The sequence below is a fragment of the Trichomycterus rosablanca genome, chromosome 7, assembly GCF_030014385.1.
Source record: "Trichomycterus rosablanca isolate fTriRos1 chromosome 7, fTriRos1.hap1, whole genome shotgun sequence".
Classification (NCBI taxonomy): domain Eukaryota; kingdom Metazoa; phylum Chordata; class Actinopteri; order Siluriformes; family Trichomycteridae; genus Trichomycterus; species Trichomycterus rosablanca.
The window spans coordinates 8,377,111-8,397,813 of NC_085994.1; the positions used below are offsets into that span (position 1 = coordinate 8,377,111).

The 20,703-nt window shown below is 41.8% G+C and overlaps 1 protein-coding gene across 1 annotated transcript in view; it reads left to right on the top strand.

The window, feature by feature from the left end:
- Positions 1 to 15,568, top strand: part of ptch1 (patched 1) — a 93,552-nt gene extending 77,984 nt beyond the window's left edge. Inside the window, exons 18-24 of the mRNA XM_062998326.1 lie at positions 2,595 to 2,875; positions 6,337 to 6,474; positions 6,640 to 6,782; positions 11,938 to 12,037; positions 12,689 to 12,988; positions 13,073 to 13,619; positions 15,440 to 15,568. Of these exons, the coding sequence (XP_062854396.1) occupies positions 2,595 to 2,875; positions 6,337 to 6,474; positions 6,640 to 6,782; positions 11,938 to 12,037; positions 12,689 to 12,988; positions 13,073 to 13,618 (1,508 nt within the window). The 3' untranslated portion in view covers position 13,619; positions 15,440 to 15,568. The remainder of the gene's footprint in view (positions 1 to 2,594; positions 2,876 to 6,336; positions 6,475 to 6,639; positions 6,783 to 11,937; positions 12,038 to 12,688; positions 12,989 to 13,072; positions 13,620 to 15,439) is intronic.
- Positions 15,569 to 20,703: the final 5,135 nt, after the last annotated feature.

Here is a 20,703-nt window from a genome sequence, read left to right on the forward strand (position 1 = left end):
ACTCAAATAATACCTGCTCTGTGGTGGTCCTGTGGGGGTCCTGACCATTAAAGAACAGCATGAAAGGAGCTAACAAAGCATGCAGAGAAACATATGGATTACAGTCAGTAATTGTAGAACTACAAAGTGGTTTTATATGGTAAGTGGAGCTGATAAAATGGACAGTAAGTGTAGAAATAAGGAGGTGGTTTTAATGTTATGGCTGATCGGTGTATAAGAAAATGTAAGAATTTGAAGCTTTCTTGTTGGATCTCCTTTTTGAAGCATTGCAAGTCTTGCCATGAAGTTAGCCTAGTCAAGTGGGATTGTGGGTAACGGCTAGACTATACACAGACTGCTCAGAAGCACATGATTGGATAGCAAGCTGAGAAGGCTTTTCCATGCCAGAGCCCTGCAGCACAGCTGGCTGTAGTCCAACTCCTATCTTGATGGAAATTTATAGTGGAGATTATAATGGGGTAAAACTATGTTTTAACAAGCAGTCCTACATAACCCTGCGCAGAACACACACTCTTACGCTTCCTTTACACTCACACCTTCTGACAGGTGATAGGTCACATTTTTTGTGATTTTATTAGCAGTTTTAAGAGTTCTACTTATTGGAGTCTGACAGTAGCATGAAAGATCTGCTGTAGAGAAGAAGCTTCAGTGACAGGTGATAGGTGCTAATGTGTCATGACGAATGTCTTGCTTTGTTTTACACTCTCGGCTGAAAAACTGGGTATTTCTAAAGGCATAGGAGAAAAATACATGTTCATGTGACAGAATTATGGCCTAAATTTAACCAAAAAGTGTGTTATAATCAGTATATGAGCTGTAACAAATTTGTATTTATTTATTTATTAGGATTAGAAAAGACCTGGACTGCTCCACCTGGGAATGGAACCCAGGACCTTAAGGCGACAGTGCTACTCACTGTGCCGCCCGGCACCTTGGCTCGGTGGGTAGCATGGTCTCATCACAGCCAGAAGGTCCGGGTCCTTTTTGTGTGGAGTTTGCATGTTCTCCCCATGTCTGCTCTGGTTTCCTCCCACAGTCCAAAAACATGCAGGTGAGGTGAATTGGAGACACAAAATTGTCCATGACTGTGTTTGACATTAATCATTAATCATGAATCTTGTGTAACCAGTAATTATTTGTCCTGTCATGAATGTAACCAAATTGTGTAAAAACATGACGTTTGGTATGCAAGAACTTCAGTGGCCTGCACAGAACCTTGACCTTGAACCAGACCTCGACACCTATCAATACCACTGTACTGAAGCTGAATGGCAACTGCAACTAGCCCTTTTTGTCCTACGTTAGTGTCTGACCTTACAAATGCTCTATTGACTAAATGGACAAAAACCTCCACAGACACACTCTAGGTAGTCCTCCTAAAAGAGTGGAGGTATGTTGGAGCAAGGATTTGGAATGGGATGTCTAACAAGCTCATGGTCAGGTGTCCACAAACGCCTGGACTTGGTATATATACACTGATCAGCCATAACATTAAAACCACCTTCTTGTTTCTAAACTCCCTGTCCATTTTATCAGCTCCACTTACCTTATAGGAGCACTTTGTAGTTCTACAATTACTGACTGTAGTCCATCTGTTTTTCTGCATGCTTTGTTAGCCCCCTTTCATGCTGTTCTTTAATGGTCAGGACTCTTCCAGGACCACTGCAGAGTAGCTATTATTTAGGTGGTGGGTCATTCTGAGAATAGTCCACCAACCAAAAATATCTAGACAACAGCACCCCATGGGCAGCATCCTGTGACCACTGATGAAGGTCTAGAAAATGACCAACTCAAACAGCAGCAATAGATGAGCGATCGTCTCTGACTTTACATCTACAAGGTGAACCAACTAGGTAGGAGTGTCTAATAGAGTGGACAGTGAGTGGACACGGTATTTAAAAACTCCAGCAGTACTGCTGTGTCTGATCCACTCATACCAGCACAACACACACTAACACACCACCACCATGTCAGTGTCAATGCAGTGCTGAAAATCATCCACCACCTAAATAATACCTGCTCTGTGGTGGCCCTGACCATTGAAGAACAGGGTACAGTCAGTAATTGTAGAACTACAAAGTGCTTCTATATGGTAAGTGGAGCTGATAAAATGCACAGTGAGTGTAGAAACAATGAGGTGGTTTTAATGTTATGGCTGATCAGTGTATATAGATGTACATTTTGGATTATTGGCACATGCCCAGTATGTATGTGTGAAGCACTTGTTTTGGTGCTGAGTTGTGGTTGGCAGGCCTCTGTGTGGTAGGCATGTGTGCAAGCGTGTGTGTTCTGGGAAGTAGCAGAAGGGGGTTGATTTCTGACAGGATAATTACAACAGATCACTGTCAGGGCCGACAGTCTGCTGCATGTTGAGATTTGATCGCTGGCAATTTGGCTTCATGTCTCCTCAAGGCTGAAATGAAATCCTGTCGTCCTAAAATGTGTGTTTAATTCTTTACATTTATAATCGGCTCATAACAGTCGGAGGAGGACTTCTTGTATGTATGATTCACACGATTCATATAACCAATAATGCTAATAACGAAAAGGTTGAGAACAAAAACAACTAATAATGTTATTGTTTTGATTCCTAGTTCCTGCTGCAGAGCCTATCGAATACGCTCAGTTTCCCTTCTACCTCAATGGACTACGTGAGACCCCAGAGTTTGTGGAGGCTATCGAGAGCGTGCGTGCCATCTGCAACAACTACAGTCGCCATGGAGTGCCCAGCTACCCCAATGGCTACCCATTCCTCTTTTGGGAGCAGTACGTAGGTCTTCGCCACTGGCTGCTGCTCTTCATCAGTGTGGTGCTGGCTAGTACCTTCCTCGTCTGTGCCGTCTTTCTGCTCAACCCCTGGACTGCTGGCATTATTGTAAGTAACTCTGCAGCTTTTAATGTCTTAGTAAGTTTATATGGATTTTTTTGGATCTCTTTTTTAGAATCTGACCATGTCTTTACACCTGAAGTTCTTAGACAAGAATTAACAGCTCGAGTGTAAGAGCTGGCGCAACAATCTGAGACATCTGAGCTCACTACCCACACTGGGCAGGAATACCCTAGAAAGGGAGCCAAGCCATTCCAGGGCTTCAGCCACCCTCCCCCCTTCCTCGGACTTAGCCATTCATTTTTGTGTACACGCCCAGCCGGCCAATAGCACTGCTCGGATTTGAACCTGGATCCTAGTGGTTGTGGGTTAGCAGACTGCTGTGCCACCCAAGTGCCTGACAAATTAAAAAATGTTTGAAAAGTTTGTGTGGAGTTTGCATGTTCTCCCTGTGTCTGTGTGGGTTTTCTCCGGGAGCTCCGGTTTCCTCCCACAGTCCAAAAACATGCAAGTGAGGTGACTTGATTTGGTATTGCTTTGGTAGCACATTTTTGAAAGGACACGTTTTTTGTGTCCCTCTTGTTCCTGGTGGCCAAGTGGCAAGGCTTTCCTGACCAATATCAGTGCCCAGCCATACAAATGCTGCTTTGACCGAATGGGCACAAATTCCCACAGACATACAGTACTTCAAAGTCTTGTGCGATTCCCATTCTGAAAAGTGGCTGTTGCTGAAAAGATCACATAGAGTTCACTCTTTATTTTAATACCTTTTTTTGTAATGGGACGTCCAGCAGGCTCATGGTCAGGTGTCCAAATACCTGACCAAACATAATTTTTTTTTACTTCACACTAAGCTGGACAACAGATATACATTATATTGATAAGATATAGATGGTACCAGCAGGAGGAAGGATGAACAAAAATAAATATGAGTTTTAACTTTTTACTGATACTGGTTTTATCAGGTTTCATGACAATCCCTTTGTACATCAGTGCCTCAGACTTTTCTGTATGTGTGTATGTACACTGATCAGGCATAACAATAAAACCACCTCCTTGTTTCTACACTCACTGTCCTTTTTATCAGCTCCACTTACCATATAGGAGCACTTTGTAGTTCTACAATTACTGACTGTAGTCCATCTATTTCTCTAAATACTTTTTAACCTGCTTTCACCCTGTTCTTCAATGGTCAGGACCACCACAGAGCAGGTATTATTCAGGTGGTGGATCATTCTCAGCACTGCAGTGACACTGACATGGTGGTGGCGTGTTAGTGTGTGTTGTGCTGGTATGAGTGGATCAGACACAGCAGCGCTGCTGGAGTTTTTAAATACCGTGTCCACTCACTGTCCACTCTATTAGACACTCTTACCTAGTTGGTCCACCTTGTAGATGTAAAGTCAGAGACGATCGCTCATCTATCGCTGCTGTTAGAGTTGGTCATCTTCTAGACCTTCATCAGTGGTCACAGGACGCTGCCCACGGGGCGCTGTTGGCTGGATATTTTTGGTTGGTGGACTATTCTCAATCCAGCAGTGACAGTGAGGTGTTTAAAAACTCCATCAGCGCTGCTGTGTCTGATCCACTCATACCAGCACAACACACACTAACACACCACCACCATGTCAGTGTCACTGCAGTGCTGAGAATGTTCCACCACCCAAATAATACCTGCTCTGTGGTGGTCCTGGTAGAGTCCTGACCATTGAAGAACAGCATGAAAGGGGCTAACAAAGCATGCAGAGAAACAGATGGACTACAGTCAGTAATTGTAGAACTACAAAGTGCTTCTATATGGTAAGTGGAGCTGATAAAATGGACAGTGAGTGTAGAAACAAGCAGGTGGTTTTAATGTAATGGATGATCTGTGTATATCTTGAGAAAGGGTGGTATGTTTTCTGGCTTAATTTTATTATGTTTATACAGTATATATTTCTTTATTTTTATTGAAGTAATGTCACAGATGAAAGTTCGAGGGTTATCATAATGCATAAAATGCATTTTGTAGGGTGAGGGGAGGGCAGCCTGACCAATAGCGTGTGTGTTTTTTATCCAGCCCTGATCTTTGTGTTTATCTTATCCTGTCAGAGTCCGTTTGTTTAGTCTAGGTAAAGAGGTTTAGGAGATTTCCTTCAAATAAATAAGAGAGGAGTCAGACTGGTTGCCATGGCAACCGCAACACTTTATAAATAAGATAGACTTTTTTTTTTGTTCTTGTGCCATTGTGTGTCTGTTTCTGTACATACTGTTTATGAGGAGGTAAGCATACCTTATCCACCCCCCGCCCTCTGCTGCACGGTTTACTACAGCTTGTGTCTTAGCCATCCAGACTCTCTAGACCAGCCACCTCATCCGCCGTGCTTTACGAGACACATGAAAGAGAAAGTTACTGCGCTGCTTTTACTTTTACTGTCTTGCTTTTGTCCTGGGCCACCGGCGGCCCCTTGACCCCCTCCCCCATACGTTCCGTGAGTCCTCGTTTCATTTGTTCCTCCCACTATCCCCCTAGCGTTCCCTCTAACCCCCACTCTTTCATCCCTCTTCAAAGGCAGCAGGGTCCCTCAGTAACCCGAGACTCATCAGCTGATGATGCCATTTACTCTCTTCCTAAGTTAAAATGTGTACAGTGAGCCAGACCACTTATAAGCTTAAGATACGCTTCATCCTTCCTTATTCCTCACAGAGACGCACCATTGTAATTAAAAGAAAGACTAAATTATTTGCATGTAATTAATTATACTGTACTGAAAATCCCTTGATGAATGCTCAATAATCCAGGTACACAAATTCACAGAGTTGAATCAGTGGTTATTTCACCACCAGCTTAGACTAAAGAAGTCACTTGGATGATTGACGAAACGTATCACCACACCAAACTTTGTGTCCAGATGAACTGATTTAACTTTGTGGACAGTGCTGAAAAGTACTGAAATATCAGGATTCATGTAGATATTACATTTATATTTTATAGAATGTATTTGTTTTAAAGTACCACAATTTAGACTCTTGTTGGTGAGGCACTCGGGTGGCACAGCTTGTCTGTTTGAACCCCAGCAGTGCTATTGGCCTGGGCGTGTATTTACACAGACATGACTGGCTATGTCTGAGAAGGGTGGCCGAAGCCCTGTGATGGATTCCTGCCTTGCCCTGTGTTTCCTGGTGGGTTGCGGAGTCAACCTGACCTCCTCACCACAAGTAACTGTAGATGTGGAGTTTGACAGGTTTTCCATGTCTGTGCAGGTTCTACTGAGTATATCAGTTTCTCCCACTACCAAAAAATGACAGTGCCATGTCAGCACCCAGTGTTTCCGAAAGAGTAATCGGGATAACTTTATTTGTCATATATATGTATACACGTACGGTACAATGAAAATCTGTTTCCGCATATCCGCACTAAAGCTAAATAAAGCTGTCGTTACAGAAGACTGATTAACAAAATTATTTTCTATTTTAAATAAGTTGAATCTAGTTTTGAACTTTTAATTGAACATTCTGGACTTTTTCAGGTGCTGGTGTTGTCGCTGATGACAGTGGAGCTGTTTGGCATGATGGGGCTGATTGGCATTAAGCTCAGTGCTGTACCTGTGGTCATCCTTATTGCTTCTGTGGGCATTGGTGTGGAGTTCACAGTCCATGTGGCCCTGGTGAGTTGGTCTGATGAATGTCTAATTCACTTCTGGTTCGTGAACCCTTTTATAGCCAAAACCTTGCTAATTACTGGTCAATTCATTCATGAGTAAAATGCTTGCATGAACGGGTTTGCAGAGTATAACTGTTTTGATTGTGTTGTAACATTCTGCTCTCTGCAGGCCTTCCTGACAGCCATAGGGGACAGAAATAAACGGGCAGTGCTGGCACTGGAGCACATGTTTGCTCCCGTTCTGGACGGAGCCTTCTCTACCCTACTGGGAGTGCTAATGCTGGCAGGATCTGAGTTTGACTTCATAGTCCGGTAAGAACACACGGACAGCATTATCTGTGATAATAAGAGCGGACCTGTTCGTCTCTGTTACCTAACCTACACTGTTGTGTATATATTAAAGTATCTTGTATATTATTTTCCTCACTTTTACTCAGTACTGTGTACTGGCCAAAAATGTGGTGTCATTTAGGCTCGTCCCTTCCCTTTTTTAGGTCAAGAAATGTCCCTTGTATTTATTGTAGGTCCTTGTATTTACTACACACCACATTTACACTGTGTATACTGTATTGTTTGCACCCAGGTCCTGGAGGAATGTTGTTTTGTTTCATTATGTACTTGTCTATAGCCGAAATGACAATAAAGCTTCCTGAACTTGAACTAATGTGCCATTCAGTTCACTTTCATCATTGTTTAAAATTATAATAAAATTGTCATGACTGGATTTGGCACGGTAAATATTAGGATGAGCTTTTGAATGATCTATTCATAATGCTTATCATCAGGAGATTGCTAGTTTGAAGCCTGATGATGCCATCGCCTCCTGTGGCTGGGAGTCCTACACACTGATCTTTGTGTAGAAAAGAGATACTCTTCATCTTTCCCCTATCAAATAAGAGTATATTATAAATGTATACACAATAGGGTAGCTAGTGACCCCCTTTCAGATATGTGACATTACCCTGTGTCATTGGCTGCAGTTTAAAAGATGCAATAGGGGACACATTTTCTCAATAAATGTCATAGAGGTGGCACTACGGTAGCACAGCTTTCTCTTTCACTAACACACCACTGCTGGGATCTGGGTTCAAATCTCAGAGGTGCTATTGGCCAGCCAGGTGTCTACACAGACATGATTGGCCATGTCGGAGGGTTGGGTTGGGGTGGACGAAGCCCAGCAATGGATTAATGCTCTGTCTGGGGTATCCCTGTCTTAAGCTCATTGTTTCTTTGAGAAACCAGACTCGCCACTATGACCAGGATGCATGTGCATATTTTCTTTTCTGCTCCTATAGCTTTTATTTTTCAGCCAGCATTGTGATCTATTGATCCTTTTCAGAACTTTCCAGCATGATGTTGTGCTTACCTGTTTCTTTTTTTTAAGACTCTCCTGTTTTAGACATTAACCATCATTGATTCAACAGTTTTTACTAAGCAAGAAGCAAACACATGGAAACAAAACTCACAGTGCACTTTACAGTGGGATTTTTGATAGGCTAAAAAAAGAGCCAAGACTTTTTTAAATAAGTTTCTTTAGTTTGCTGGAAAGTAACACAATTCAGGATGAATTTTAGCTTCTATTATTTCTAGTGCAGTTGGATTCAGTGTAATAAACATTAGGGATGTAACGATGCACCACAAGACAGTTAAAAATCGATTCACATGTGTAATGAATCAATATTCACTTTAAGCTGCAGACGTCACTACAGGGTTGCCAGGTTCGGAATTTTCCAGCCAAATGTATTTATGTGAGAATACTTTCTTTATTTGTATTATTCATTTATTTAATGTGGGATTTGTTTTAAAATTTCATTTCAGTTTTTTTACACAAAAAGGGAAATGTGCAGCATTGTTTTGCATAGTTTGTACCATTATTTAGATAAATAAAAAATAAGCACAAATACAGTATTTATTAATTTTTTAGTTTTTAAAATATTTATTATTATTATTTTAATATTATTTTATTATTATTTTTATATTTTGTTGCATAGTTTGTACCTACCTCAGAAATAAAAGGGCATGCATTATTTAGATAAATAAAAGATAAGCACAAATACTGTATTTTATTTTATTTTTAAAGAGAAATAAAAAAAAGAAAACTAATTTGTCTTCAATTTAATTTTGTTAAAAAAATTGTATCATAAGCCCAGTATCGTGAATCGCATCGCATCGTGGGAAGAGTGTATCGTTACATCCCTAATAAACCTTCATGTTCTAGTTTTGATTACTGAAAGTAGCAAACCAGGTTTAGATTTTTTGCTCACACTTTCTTATGGCTTTATGTCTGATTGCAGCTAGCTGATAAGAAAACCGTTAGGGTGAAATTTACTATAAATATTTTGAGGATACCCAGTCTCCTGCTTTTTTCTGATTGTATTTACTCTAGACTGTAGTATTTTTACCTGGTTAAAATGTGTAAAATTCAACTTGCACTAAAACGTTTTTCTCCCCAAACCACACCATCCTGTAACTCTCACAAGCTTCCATTAAAACACAACCACTGTTTTTTCAACAAACAACTCCCTGCCCCCTGAGTGCACCCCCACAAGCACACTACCCTGATGATGAGGGGGGGGGAATTGGGGACTGTATTTTTCTAGCTTTGCAGAAATAAATGTTTCTGTGACTTTTCCCTGTCAGGGTTGTGAATGTTTTGAGTCAAAACAGTTTGGCTGTGTAGCTCAGAGAGATACGCACCCCAGCGGGTTTACAGGGATGATGTGGCTCTTGAGCGCCATCCGTTAGTCCTAGACTAGGGACATTTTGGTACTTTGCAGGCCTTGACATAAATTTTTTTGCTATTTGACACCTCTGGGAATGGCACTTCTATATGGAAAAATCACACTGCTCAGACTAAAGCTGCTGAGTGGCTTAATAAAAGCCTTTACTTTTCAAATTACTTTAAAGGAATTCAAATTTTGATCTTTTAGTGGTGGGGGACTTACCAGAATGCCAGCTTCAGGGTTTTGGCCACCCCCTCCTTTCCCCAGATACAGCCAATCATGACGTTTAGATGCCCTGCTGGCCGATAGCACTACTAAGTATTTGAGTTAGTTTGAAAGGTACATGTCACAGAATAGGGTTTGATTGGTCCACTTTTGGCTTTTTAGGCAAATCATTGTTTTAAACTGTATGCGGTCAGCTACATGAAGATGACAGGTGATTGGACAAAAATCTGAGTGGGTGTGCGCAGGTGGCACAGCAGGAAAATTCGCTAGCACACCAGTGCTGGGATTTTGAACTCCCCGAGTTTGAAACTCAGCACTGCTACTGGTTGGATGGTTGCCACCTTAGCGGGCAATATTAGCCATAAAAAAGTCTGCATGGTGGGAAAAAGACCGGAGCTAAAAGTGGGTGGGTCTTCGACACTGTGCAAGGACCCTGGTTAGTAGCCCGAGGCGTCCAGAGATCAGGGCGTGGCTTCTCGTGCACAAATTCTGGCCTCATGCGCGAATTTAAATGCGCGAGAAAATGCATAAATAAAATATATATATATATTTAAAAAAACAGAATCTTAGTGGCTTCCATTAAGAGAAATAGTCAAACCTATCCGATGTCAACTGAAAGATGGGCGCACCACCAGCAGCCTGGGCTGTGACTTATACTGGACATTGTTCAGGTGTTCCTGTAAGTGTAGTCTGAGGTCCGGCCGTGCTAAATACCATCCAACTGACGATTAAACACACTCTCATGCTCCTGTAAATATGTTCTAAACTCACATTACTCTCTTTCTAAACCAAGCCGATGGCACTGGTTTGCTGTCACCCAGATCTCAACGGTTTTCTCTGGAGATTGTGGAGAAACATTCACCTGCACATCCAAAGTTTGAGAAAGGGAGGGAAAAGAGGGCAGAATTAAGACCCAAATTCCTCTTCTCAAATTGGCCAAATTCTTTTTAAAAAGCCTCTTATGGGTCCCTGCATTTCTTTAATGAGGTAAAAGATGGCAGCTGCAATTTGAGCTGCTGCAGTTTGCACAGATGTATCGCGGCCCGAGCAGAGGGCAGGAAAGCTAAGCTAGCCGTAATGAAGAGAGAGAGAGAGAGAGAGAGAGAAAGGAAAGATAGAAGGGGGGATTTGTCAAGGAGATTGGGGGGTCTTACCTGATACTCTAGAGATTTAATTAGACCAAGGGATTGAAAAAGGCAGGAAAAATTCACAGCAGCTTAAAGAGAGAGATGAGAGAGAGACAGAGACACGGAGTGAGAGAATATGAGCTTGAGGCCAGGCAAGAGGGGCCTGTCGTTTTAACTCTTCTCTTCCTCCTAGACCAAATTGTTTAAATTCTATACCCTTCATTTCATTTGTTTGCTTCTGCTTTCTCTCTTTCTTTTTTTCTTTTCTTTTTTTTAAGAGCAAGTGAGAGAGGCCCCTGTCCCTTTGTGATTCATCTCTCTCCCAAGCCCCCTACTCCACATTCCTTCCCGCTTCGCTTTAGCCTGTGTTTGCTTGTACTCTGCTCACCCTTCGAGAAAAAAGGAAAAGAAAACTTTCCCTCGTTCCTTCCCCCTTTTTTTCCATGCCTTTGAATTAACCAACTAATTATGTCTCCAGCTTTTCTGTCCTGTTCTTTTAAAAGACTAGCCCTCTTTGGAAACTTTGTCAGGCACAAGGTAAAACTAGTTTTAAAAACTTGGTGAATGCATTTTATACACTGATCAGCCATAACATTAAAACCACCTCCTTGTTTCTACACTCACTTTCCAATTTATCAGCTCTGACTGTAGTCCATCTGTTTCTCTGCATGCTTTTTTAGCCCCCTTTCACCTTGTTCTTCAATGGTCAGGACTCTCCCAGGACCACCACAGAGCAGGTATTATTTAGGTGGTGGATCATTCTCAGCACTGCAGTGACACTGACATGGTGGTGGTGTGTTAGTGTGTGTTGTGCTGGTATGAGTGGATCAGACACAGCAGCGCTGCTGGAGTTTTTACATACCGTGTCCACTCACTGTCCACGCTATTAGACACTCCTACCTAGTTGGTCCACCTTGTAGATGTAAAGTCAGAGACGATGGCTCATCTATTGCTGCTGTTTGAGTTGGTCATCTTCTAGACCTTCATCAGTGGTCACAGGACGCTGCCCACCACTCCAGCAGTGCTGCTGTGTCTGATCCACTCATACCAGCACAACACACACTAACACACCACCACCATGTCAGTGTCACTGCAGTGCTGAGAATGATCCACCACCTAAATAATACCTGCTCTGTGGTGGTCCTGGGAGAGTCCTGACCATTGAAGAACAGCATGAAAGGGGGCTAACAAAGCATGCAGAGAAACAGATGGACTACAGTCAGAGCTGATGAAATGGACAGTGTGTGTAGAAAGAAGGAGGTGGTTTTAATGTTATGGCTGATCGGTGTATGTGTGTGTTTGTGGTGTATGTGTTCAAATGTGTTTGTATTTATGTATTACTTACCTAATGAAAATTTAAATTGTCTTAACAATTTTTGTGGGTTTTTGCAGATATTTCTTTGCTGTATTAGCCATCCTGACTGTGTTGGGGGTTCTGAATGGACTGGTGCTGCTCCCGGTCCTATTGTCCTATTTCGGCCCTTATCCAGAGGTATTTCCACAAACAAATCTCATCTCGTCTCACAGCTTACTCTATATGATTTAAAACGTGAAGTAATAAGTCAGGGTAATTGAATAATGATCTACACCAGATCTACACCTTAACATGCTGCCTACTAAGGTGCCTTCACTGAATAACGATGGAGCGTTCAATGCTTCCTTAGCAGTGAAGGCAATCCCAGCATTCAGTGCGGCACAACTACTCACAAAAAACACAAATATGATGGACGAATGCGGAGCAACGCTTTTCAAATGTCTCATTAACATTTAATTTGTATAAAGGTGTACAAGTGTCATTTATTTGCAAATTCGGGCTTATCAGTGACCGTTCAACCGTTTTTGGTACACGGAAGGAGATCTTAGCTGGCATGCTAGCGGGTTGTGCCACCTCAGCCCATTGGTTTGAATGGTCTGAGGCTAACTGTGTTAGCTTAGTAAGCGAAAACTTTGGTGTCATAATTGCTGTAATCTCTGTATAAGTAGTGCGTCTAAATAATTTGCCTTATAAGTCGATGTCTTATTAGAATCCTCTCTACTGAGGCAGCTCCCCAGGTAGGCAGTAGGCAGCAAGGCAGCTCACTAAGTTTTCAACCCCTGTATGTTACCCAAGTTTTAAGCCCAAAAAAATTTGCTCTTTTTTAAGGTGACTCCAGTGGACGGACGAAGCCGATTGCCCACTCCAACTCCAGAGCCATTTCCACCAGTGGTGCACTTCACCATGCATCCCAACCACGCCGCCACTTCCACCACTGGAACAGGCTCAGATACCTCCGACTCAGAGTACAGCTCCAACTCCACGGGATCAGGGATCAGCCATGAGATGTCGCACCATGACCTCCAGGTCAGCAGGGGGCGAACTGCACGAGCTGAAGAGGTACAAATTACCACTGTGCCGCGACCAAACAGTCATCACAAACAGCCAGCAACTCCACCAGCTTACACAGTAAGTCTGTCCTTGGTTCTTTTTGTGTTATAAACGTATCTAATGTATGGTGTGTGTATATATAAATGTTTTTTTTTATCCTAGGCTGGAGCGACTGACTCTAAACACCAGCAGCATCATCACCCCCCTCATCCTCATCACTCTCAGGATGCAGGACCTTCCCTTCCTCACCGACACATTGGCCGAGAGCCGAAGCGGGAGGCGGGACCCAGACATGCCGCTCCTCCTCACAGGCGGCGCACAGACGCTTTTGAAAGCACCGGCCCTTGTGGCCCGAGAGAACATTCAGCGGGCCGACGGCCTCATTCCCACAACCCTTACCCTCACCCCATACACCCCGGCTCAGGTCCCACCTACTGCCAACCCATCACCACGGTGACGGCTTCAGCCTCTGTCACGGTGGCCGTCCATCCGGGCATGCCTGCCCAGACCCCCCACTACCCCTGCTACACCTCTAATGACAACTGCCGCACTTCCGAAGGAGCCTACGCTCACGACGCGCACTTCCCTGACCCTCACGTGCCTTTCAGTGAGCACCGCTACAGTGGAGACTCGACGCAGGAGGGCCTGGAGCTGCAGGACTTAGAGTTCAGCTCTCACACCGAGAGCCAAACCAGAGCCTCCAGCTGAGGTGAGCTCACCCATATGTGAACAAACAATTCCAAGTTTGGGTGATCAAAAAAAGTATAAAAAAAACAAAGTTTAGTTCAGTTTGATATTTTTTATCCTATAGGACAATAATGGCAGCTTACACATATGCTTATTACACAAAGATGATAATAATAATATATATAACATAGAATCTAGTGCATATGGTTTGAAACAAAAGTTTTTGTTGTTTTAAATAATAATTAATGGTGCTCGACCACTGCTGGCTGATCGATAGTGCCTGCACAGAGATAGTGGGATCAGTGTGTGACTCTCCATGCGCAAAGCTGATCCACATATGAACTCGTGCAGGTGAAAAGATGCAGTCGGCTACTGCACACTTGTTGGATGGGGTGTGTGTTAGTCACAGCTCTCCTTGGTCAGAGTATAAGCCAGCATCAGTAGAGAGGAAGCGTAATGCAATCAGGTAATTGGATACGACTAGATTGGGAGGGAAATTGGGGTGAAAATGCAAAAATAAATAAATAATAATTAAGAATAGAATGTCGTTTTTAAATACTAAGCAAATATTTCTATTTTACTTGGAACTGTACCTGTATTTAGGGGTCACCACAGCAACCACATCATTCTGGTCTGCATACCTGATTTGGCACCTTTTTTACACTTGATGCTCTTTCTGATGCATCCCTTACGTTTTTTTCGGGCTTGGGACTGGCGCTGAGAGAGCACTGACAAGTGTACCTCCTAATGTATATGCTGTTTGGCTGTGTCCAAGGGTGATGGCCAATCATGTATGTGCAGATGCCAGACCAGCCAGTAGCACCACTGGGATTTGATCCCCAAATCTCAGCAGTAATGGGACTAGTTGTAGCCTAGTAGGATGTTGTAGCCTAGTGGTTAAGGTCCTGGGCTAGTAATCAGAAGGTTGCTGGTTCAAGCCCCACTACTGCCAGGTTGCCACTGTTGGGCCCTTGAGCAAGGCCCTTAACCCTCAATTGCTTAGACTGTATACTGTCCCAGTACTGTAAGTTGCTTTGGATAAAAGCGTCTGCTAAATGCCGAAAATGTAAATGTAGTACTTAACTGCTGCACCACGTGAGCGCCCACAAAGTACATATTTAATTTTCATTAACCACTTTATTCTAGTCAGGGTTCATGGTGGCTCCGGTTCTACCAGTAAAAACTGGGTGCAAGGTAGAAATACCATAGACAGGGTGCCAATCCATACCTATGCTTCAACCATTCAGCCCTAAGACATAGCCAATCATGTCTGTGTAGAACCCCTAAACGGTGGTGGGCTAGCATAATAGACCGCTGAATCACTCAAGCACCCAAAATACAAAATTAACAATAAAAAGTATGATTACACACTCAGAAAAAAACACAAATAGACCATACAGATATAAAATACCATAGATTTAAATCCCAGTTAACTGACATTTGTTATCACACGGACAAAGGAAAAGCAGAACCAGAAAGCAGGTATGCAGGCGTGAATGATCCACTGTGGTGACCCATAAATACAGTCTTAGGAAATTAGTAACATGTGCTTAGTATTTAAATCTTAATTATTATTTAGTTAGTTCAGACAGTATGCACTCGATTTTATAATTATATCAGATAAAGAAATGTTTTATTTTTTAGTTTTTAGAACAGTGCAGGAATCATTAACATTCCCAGTGTCATTGTTGTGACTTGTGTACATAAACGTCTGATTAAAATGTAGATACAGTACAAGCATAATAATCTGAAAGCATATTGCAGTTATTGTTCAGCTTTATATTATAATGTAAGCAGTGCAGTTTAAACTAGCATTAACTCTGGTTTACTTTACTTCTACAGTGGCTGAACGTTGAAAAGCACAACTGGCCAAAGATGGGATGTGCGTGTGCTGGAGTGGAGGAGACGTGGTGCTGCAAAGCGAGGGAACTCGGACCAGCAGTGCCCTCGCAGTGCTTCACTGTTACTGTATAGCTCTAATGTATGTCTGCCATAGATATTTCTATAAGTATTTAAAAACGTGTACACAAGTGTAAATATGAGCAAGAGTAGCTATAATTGGACCTGTCAGACGTGTGTGTGTGGGTGTGTGTGTGAGTGATTTGTGATTACTGTCCATCCATCATCTGTGTATCTGTGCCATAAGGAAGCAACATCTTAGACACACTTCTCAGCATCCAGATGTTGCTGCTTAAGATGTTCTAATGTATTTGTATAATTCTATGCAATTTTCTTTCATGTTTCGTGTGTGTGTGTGTGTGTGTGTGTGTGTGTGTGTGTGTGTGTGTGTGTGTGTGTGTGTGTATCAGGTATGCATGGTAAGGCATGTATTTTTAAGCGAGTGAGTGTATGTATGTGCACCCTGTCCATACGTCTTGGTACTTCCACACAGCTGACCAACATTTACTGTAATATTTATTTGGATTCATGATTGATTTGTACAGCTTAGTTTACATTTTAATCTACAGTTTATGTACAACAATATCATTTTTTTTATTAACTGCTTTAATCTGGTCAGGGTCACAGCAGGCCTGGTTCCACCTGCAAGCACTGGGCGCAAGGCAGCAATCCATCGCAGGGCTTTGGTCATCTCCTCTCACACATAGCCAATCATGTCAAGTCAAATTTATTTATATAGCGCTTTTTACAATGGACATTGTCTCAAAGCAACTTTACAGAATCCAGGACCAACAGACCAAAAACCCCTATTGAGCAAGGAAAAACTCCCTCAAAATTACAGGAAGAAACCTTGAGAGGAACCAGACTCAGCAGGGACCCATCTTTCTTGGGTAGCCTGGAGGATACTTTAAATAAATAGAATTAATACAAAATTAAATTGAACTGAAAGTTATAATTAGCAAAAAAATAATGGAGTTATTATTCAGTCCGGTCTGTGATAAAGTCCATTGTATGTTCTGGACATTTTTGGTTCAAACACGCCAGGTACCCGTCACATCTAGTAGAAGCAGCATTGTTGGCAATGCAGTCTCGACTTGCAGTCTTTAACCTCGAGAGGGTAAACAGCTTTCCATCAGACAATCATGTCCATGTAGGTCGCAGCCAGCCCATAGAACCACTGAAATTCAAACCCTGATCTCAGTGAAATGAAATTCTTCATATGGTTTTATCCAAGTCCTTCCCCATCATCTCTTGTATATATAAATAATATATAATTGTTATACTAATAACTATATTTACTATTTATACTATTCTATACTAAAGTTGTTATATGAACAACAAGTAAATACTAATTTGTTCAATTATTTCAACCATTAAAAAAAATAGACAAAACATGCATAAGGTGGATTGGCACTTCTAAATTACTCTGATTTGGCCCAGGTGTAAATATGTAAAGGATGCTTTAGTGTGTGTTACTCTGTAGGGATGTAACGATACACTCTACCCGCGATGCGATTCACGAGTTCACAATACGATTTTTTCCCGAATTGTATTTTATTGTATTTTATTATTTCTCTTAAAAAGAAAATAAAATACAGTATTTGTGCTTATCTTTTATTTATCTAAATAATGCATGCCCTTTTATTTCTGATGTAGGTACAAACTATGCAAAAAATTTTTGAATTAAGCCCAATTTGGCTGAAAAGCCTTGAATCTGGCAACCAGGCGTATAGCGCCAGTGACGTCAACCAGGCGAGGTTTATATCGCCAGTGCCCTCTGCTGTTTAAAGTGAATATCGATTCATTTTACATGTCAAATCGATTTGAATCGTGGAATTTTTGAATCGTTATTAACCGTCTTGTGGTGCATCGTTACATCCCTGTTACTCTGTGATGAATTGCTACCCTGCTCTGGATATAATGATTTAAAATATCATCATAGGCGATTGAAGCCTCTCACATAGACATGCTACCAAATTATCAGATAACATAAGCATACATGAACTTACTGTTTATAGAACCGATTGTTTTACGGTAATGAAACTACCATATATGGTAACAATCCTAACTGTGTGGAAACTGCAAACAGACAGGCCTTATATGTGTGTGTGGGCGTGCACGTAAAATGTGGACAAAATTACTGATACCCTCCTACTTTAATAGAACAGAAAATCATGTTATAAATAAATATGGGCACCCTTAGCTTAATATTTACGGTACAAAGTTTAGAGGCACTAATTACAATAAAGAGCCTTCTTTAGTTGTAAATGACATTGCTGCTCTGTTTAGGTTTGGTCCTCATTCTGGACCAAACTGCTTCAGATTTTTAGGGTAACTGTGTATTTTTGCACCTGTAAGAGGTCTATAGTGCTAGAGCCAACAAAGCAACCCCAAAACAACAGTGAGCATTTTCTGTTTTAATGGCAGGGATGCTGTTTCTTATTAAAAATCAGGTTGGTGTGATTTTTCTCAGACAATGTTTTTTAGACAGAACAAAATTAGAACTTTGTGTTAACAGAAAACAACACAGCTTTGACATAAACGAACATCTTGTAGCAGTGTAGCAGTCTGCTGTGGGTCCTGATTTAAATCCTGTCTTTCCAATTTCTAGGGCAGTTGTCACCTAGTGGTTGAGGTACTGGACTAGTAATCGAAAGATCACTGGTTCAAGCCCCATCACCCATCACTGCCATGGTTGGGCCCATAAGCAAGGTCCTTAATCCTCAATTGCTTAGACAGTATACTGTCACAGTACTGTAAGTCGCTTTGGATGAAAGCGTAATTGTAGATGTAGTCAGTGAGACGGCACCTTTGAACCTGAATGATCTGAAGGAGTTTGCTCAAGAAGAGCAGAACAAACCTCTGGTTGGAGGGTGTAGAGACCTCATTTACAGCTACAGAAAGCTCTTTATTGCAGACTGCCTTCTGACAATATTCAGATGACAGTATATTACAATATGACATATATAAAAAGCAGTATTTGTGCTCTGTTAGGTGTGAAACAATGAATCATGGAGACTTAATATTTTGGTCAGTCTCAACTAGGTCCTGTGAGTGGATGGGTAACATTAATTTTGACCATGACTGTATATGACTGTGTGATTTGTTTGTATTGAAGTAGAATGTATGCTTTATTCAAATCTTAATTTGCTTATCACAAACCTGTGGTAGTTAAAACGATTACTGTTTAACATTGAAGCACGCTATGCGTGAGAATTTAGAAATGAAGAAACCGCGGCGAGCATTTGCGTGCGACTCTGCTGTTCTTGCTTTACGTCGGAACTTTCTCCTCTGTCCGTCTAGCTCAGTTTCAGGTATTTGACTGTTAAACGTCAGTTTAGTGTGAATCCTCGGTTGCTCTGCATTCTCTGAACTGTATTACAATGATATACACTGATCAGCCATAACATTAAATCCACCTCCTTGTTTCTACACTCACTGTCCATTTTATCAGCTCCACTTACTATATAGGAGCACTTTGTAGTTCTACAATTACTGACTGTAGTCCATCTGTTTCTCTACATACTTTTTTTTTGCCTGCTTTCACCCTGTTCTTCAATGGTCAGGACCCCCACAGGACCACCACAGAGCAGGTATTATTTAGGTGGTGGATCATTCTCAGCACTGCAGTGACACTGACATGGTGGTGGTGTGTTAGTGTGTGTTGTGCTGGTTTGAGTGGATCAGACACAGCAGCGCTGCTGGAGTTTTTAAATACCATGTCCACTCACTGTCCACTCTATTAGACACTCCTACCTAGTTGGTCCACCTTGTAGATGTAAAGTCAGAGACGATCGCTCATCTATTGCTGCTGTTTGAGTTGGTCATCTTCTACACCTTCATCAGTGGTCACAGGATGCTGCCCATGGGGCGCTGTTGGCTGGATGTTTTTGGTAGGTGGACTATTCTCGGTCCAGCAGTGACAGTGAGGTGTTTAAAACTCCATCAGTGCTGCTGTGTCTGATCCACTCATACCAGCACAACACACACTAACACACCACCACCATGTCAGTGTCACTGCAGTGCTGAGAATGATCCACCACCCAAATAATACCTGCTCTGTGGTGGTCCTGTGGAGTCCTGACCATTGAAGAACAGCATGAAAGGGGGCTAACAAAGCATGCAGAGTAACAGATGGACTACAGTAGAACTACAAAGTGCTTCTATATGATAAGTCGAGCTGATAAAATGAACAGTGAGTGTAGAAACGACGTGGTTTTAATGTTATGGCTGATCGGTGTAGTTGCGTATTGGACAGGTCTGGTGTACAGAGTGTTTGTATTGGATGATATTGGTGCTGTAGCATTGTAGCACTGTTCTTTTTCTGGTACAATAGAATGGCATTATTTTTACTTCTCAAGCTAACAGGATAGATTTAAACTCATACAGCTAAGCCTCATATGGTGGAACAAGCGGTCACCTCTTTTCTCACTTTACTCATACTGATAAGCTACATTATAGAGCAGTTGCAGGTTTGAACACTGAATGACTGAACTAGATGAACATTGCTGTCGTTTGTTAGGTCCGTCAGCCTCCTCTGGCCCCAATTTAGCACCAGCGGTGCTGTCCTCTGACCTCGGCTAAAAGGCTCCACAACACTATGCCACGTCACTAATCAGAAACTCTCCCCTGGACTAGCAAATGGTGCGTACGAGTGCTTTTCGGGTCAGAGGCCACAGTGTCCACAGAGCCCCGTCTTCACTTCGGTGTGAGTCTGATGTGTGCATGTGCAAATTGTGTTTGTGTGTTTGTGCAGTTAACTTCTGACCAACCCAACTCCCCACATCCTGGTAAACATGTACATCTGTCCCACTGCTCCGCTCTTCATTCTGTTACTTTTCCCTGGTGATGATTCATTCTTTCATCCACTACACGTGTGTGCTATTAGTGTGTTTTTGTTTTGTGTTCTCCTAAATGTCACATTGGCAGAAATAGGAGAGAATCATGGCTGGCAACTATTGTTATTCAGTTTTTATATTTGGCTATTTTTTTACCTTTGTTTTTGTAATATTTATATTTTTTGTATTATAAGATATTGTCTTTATTAATGGTCGTAATGCCAGTTGTTAACAATGCAGGGATTTTTATGTCTAAAACACTATTCCAGTTCTTTATTGGTTCATTATTGGATGTTGATGTGTATAAAGTGCTTACTAATGTTAAATAGGAAAAGAAGATTATATAACATTTACAGTACAGATTCATCA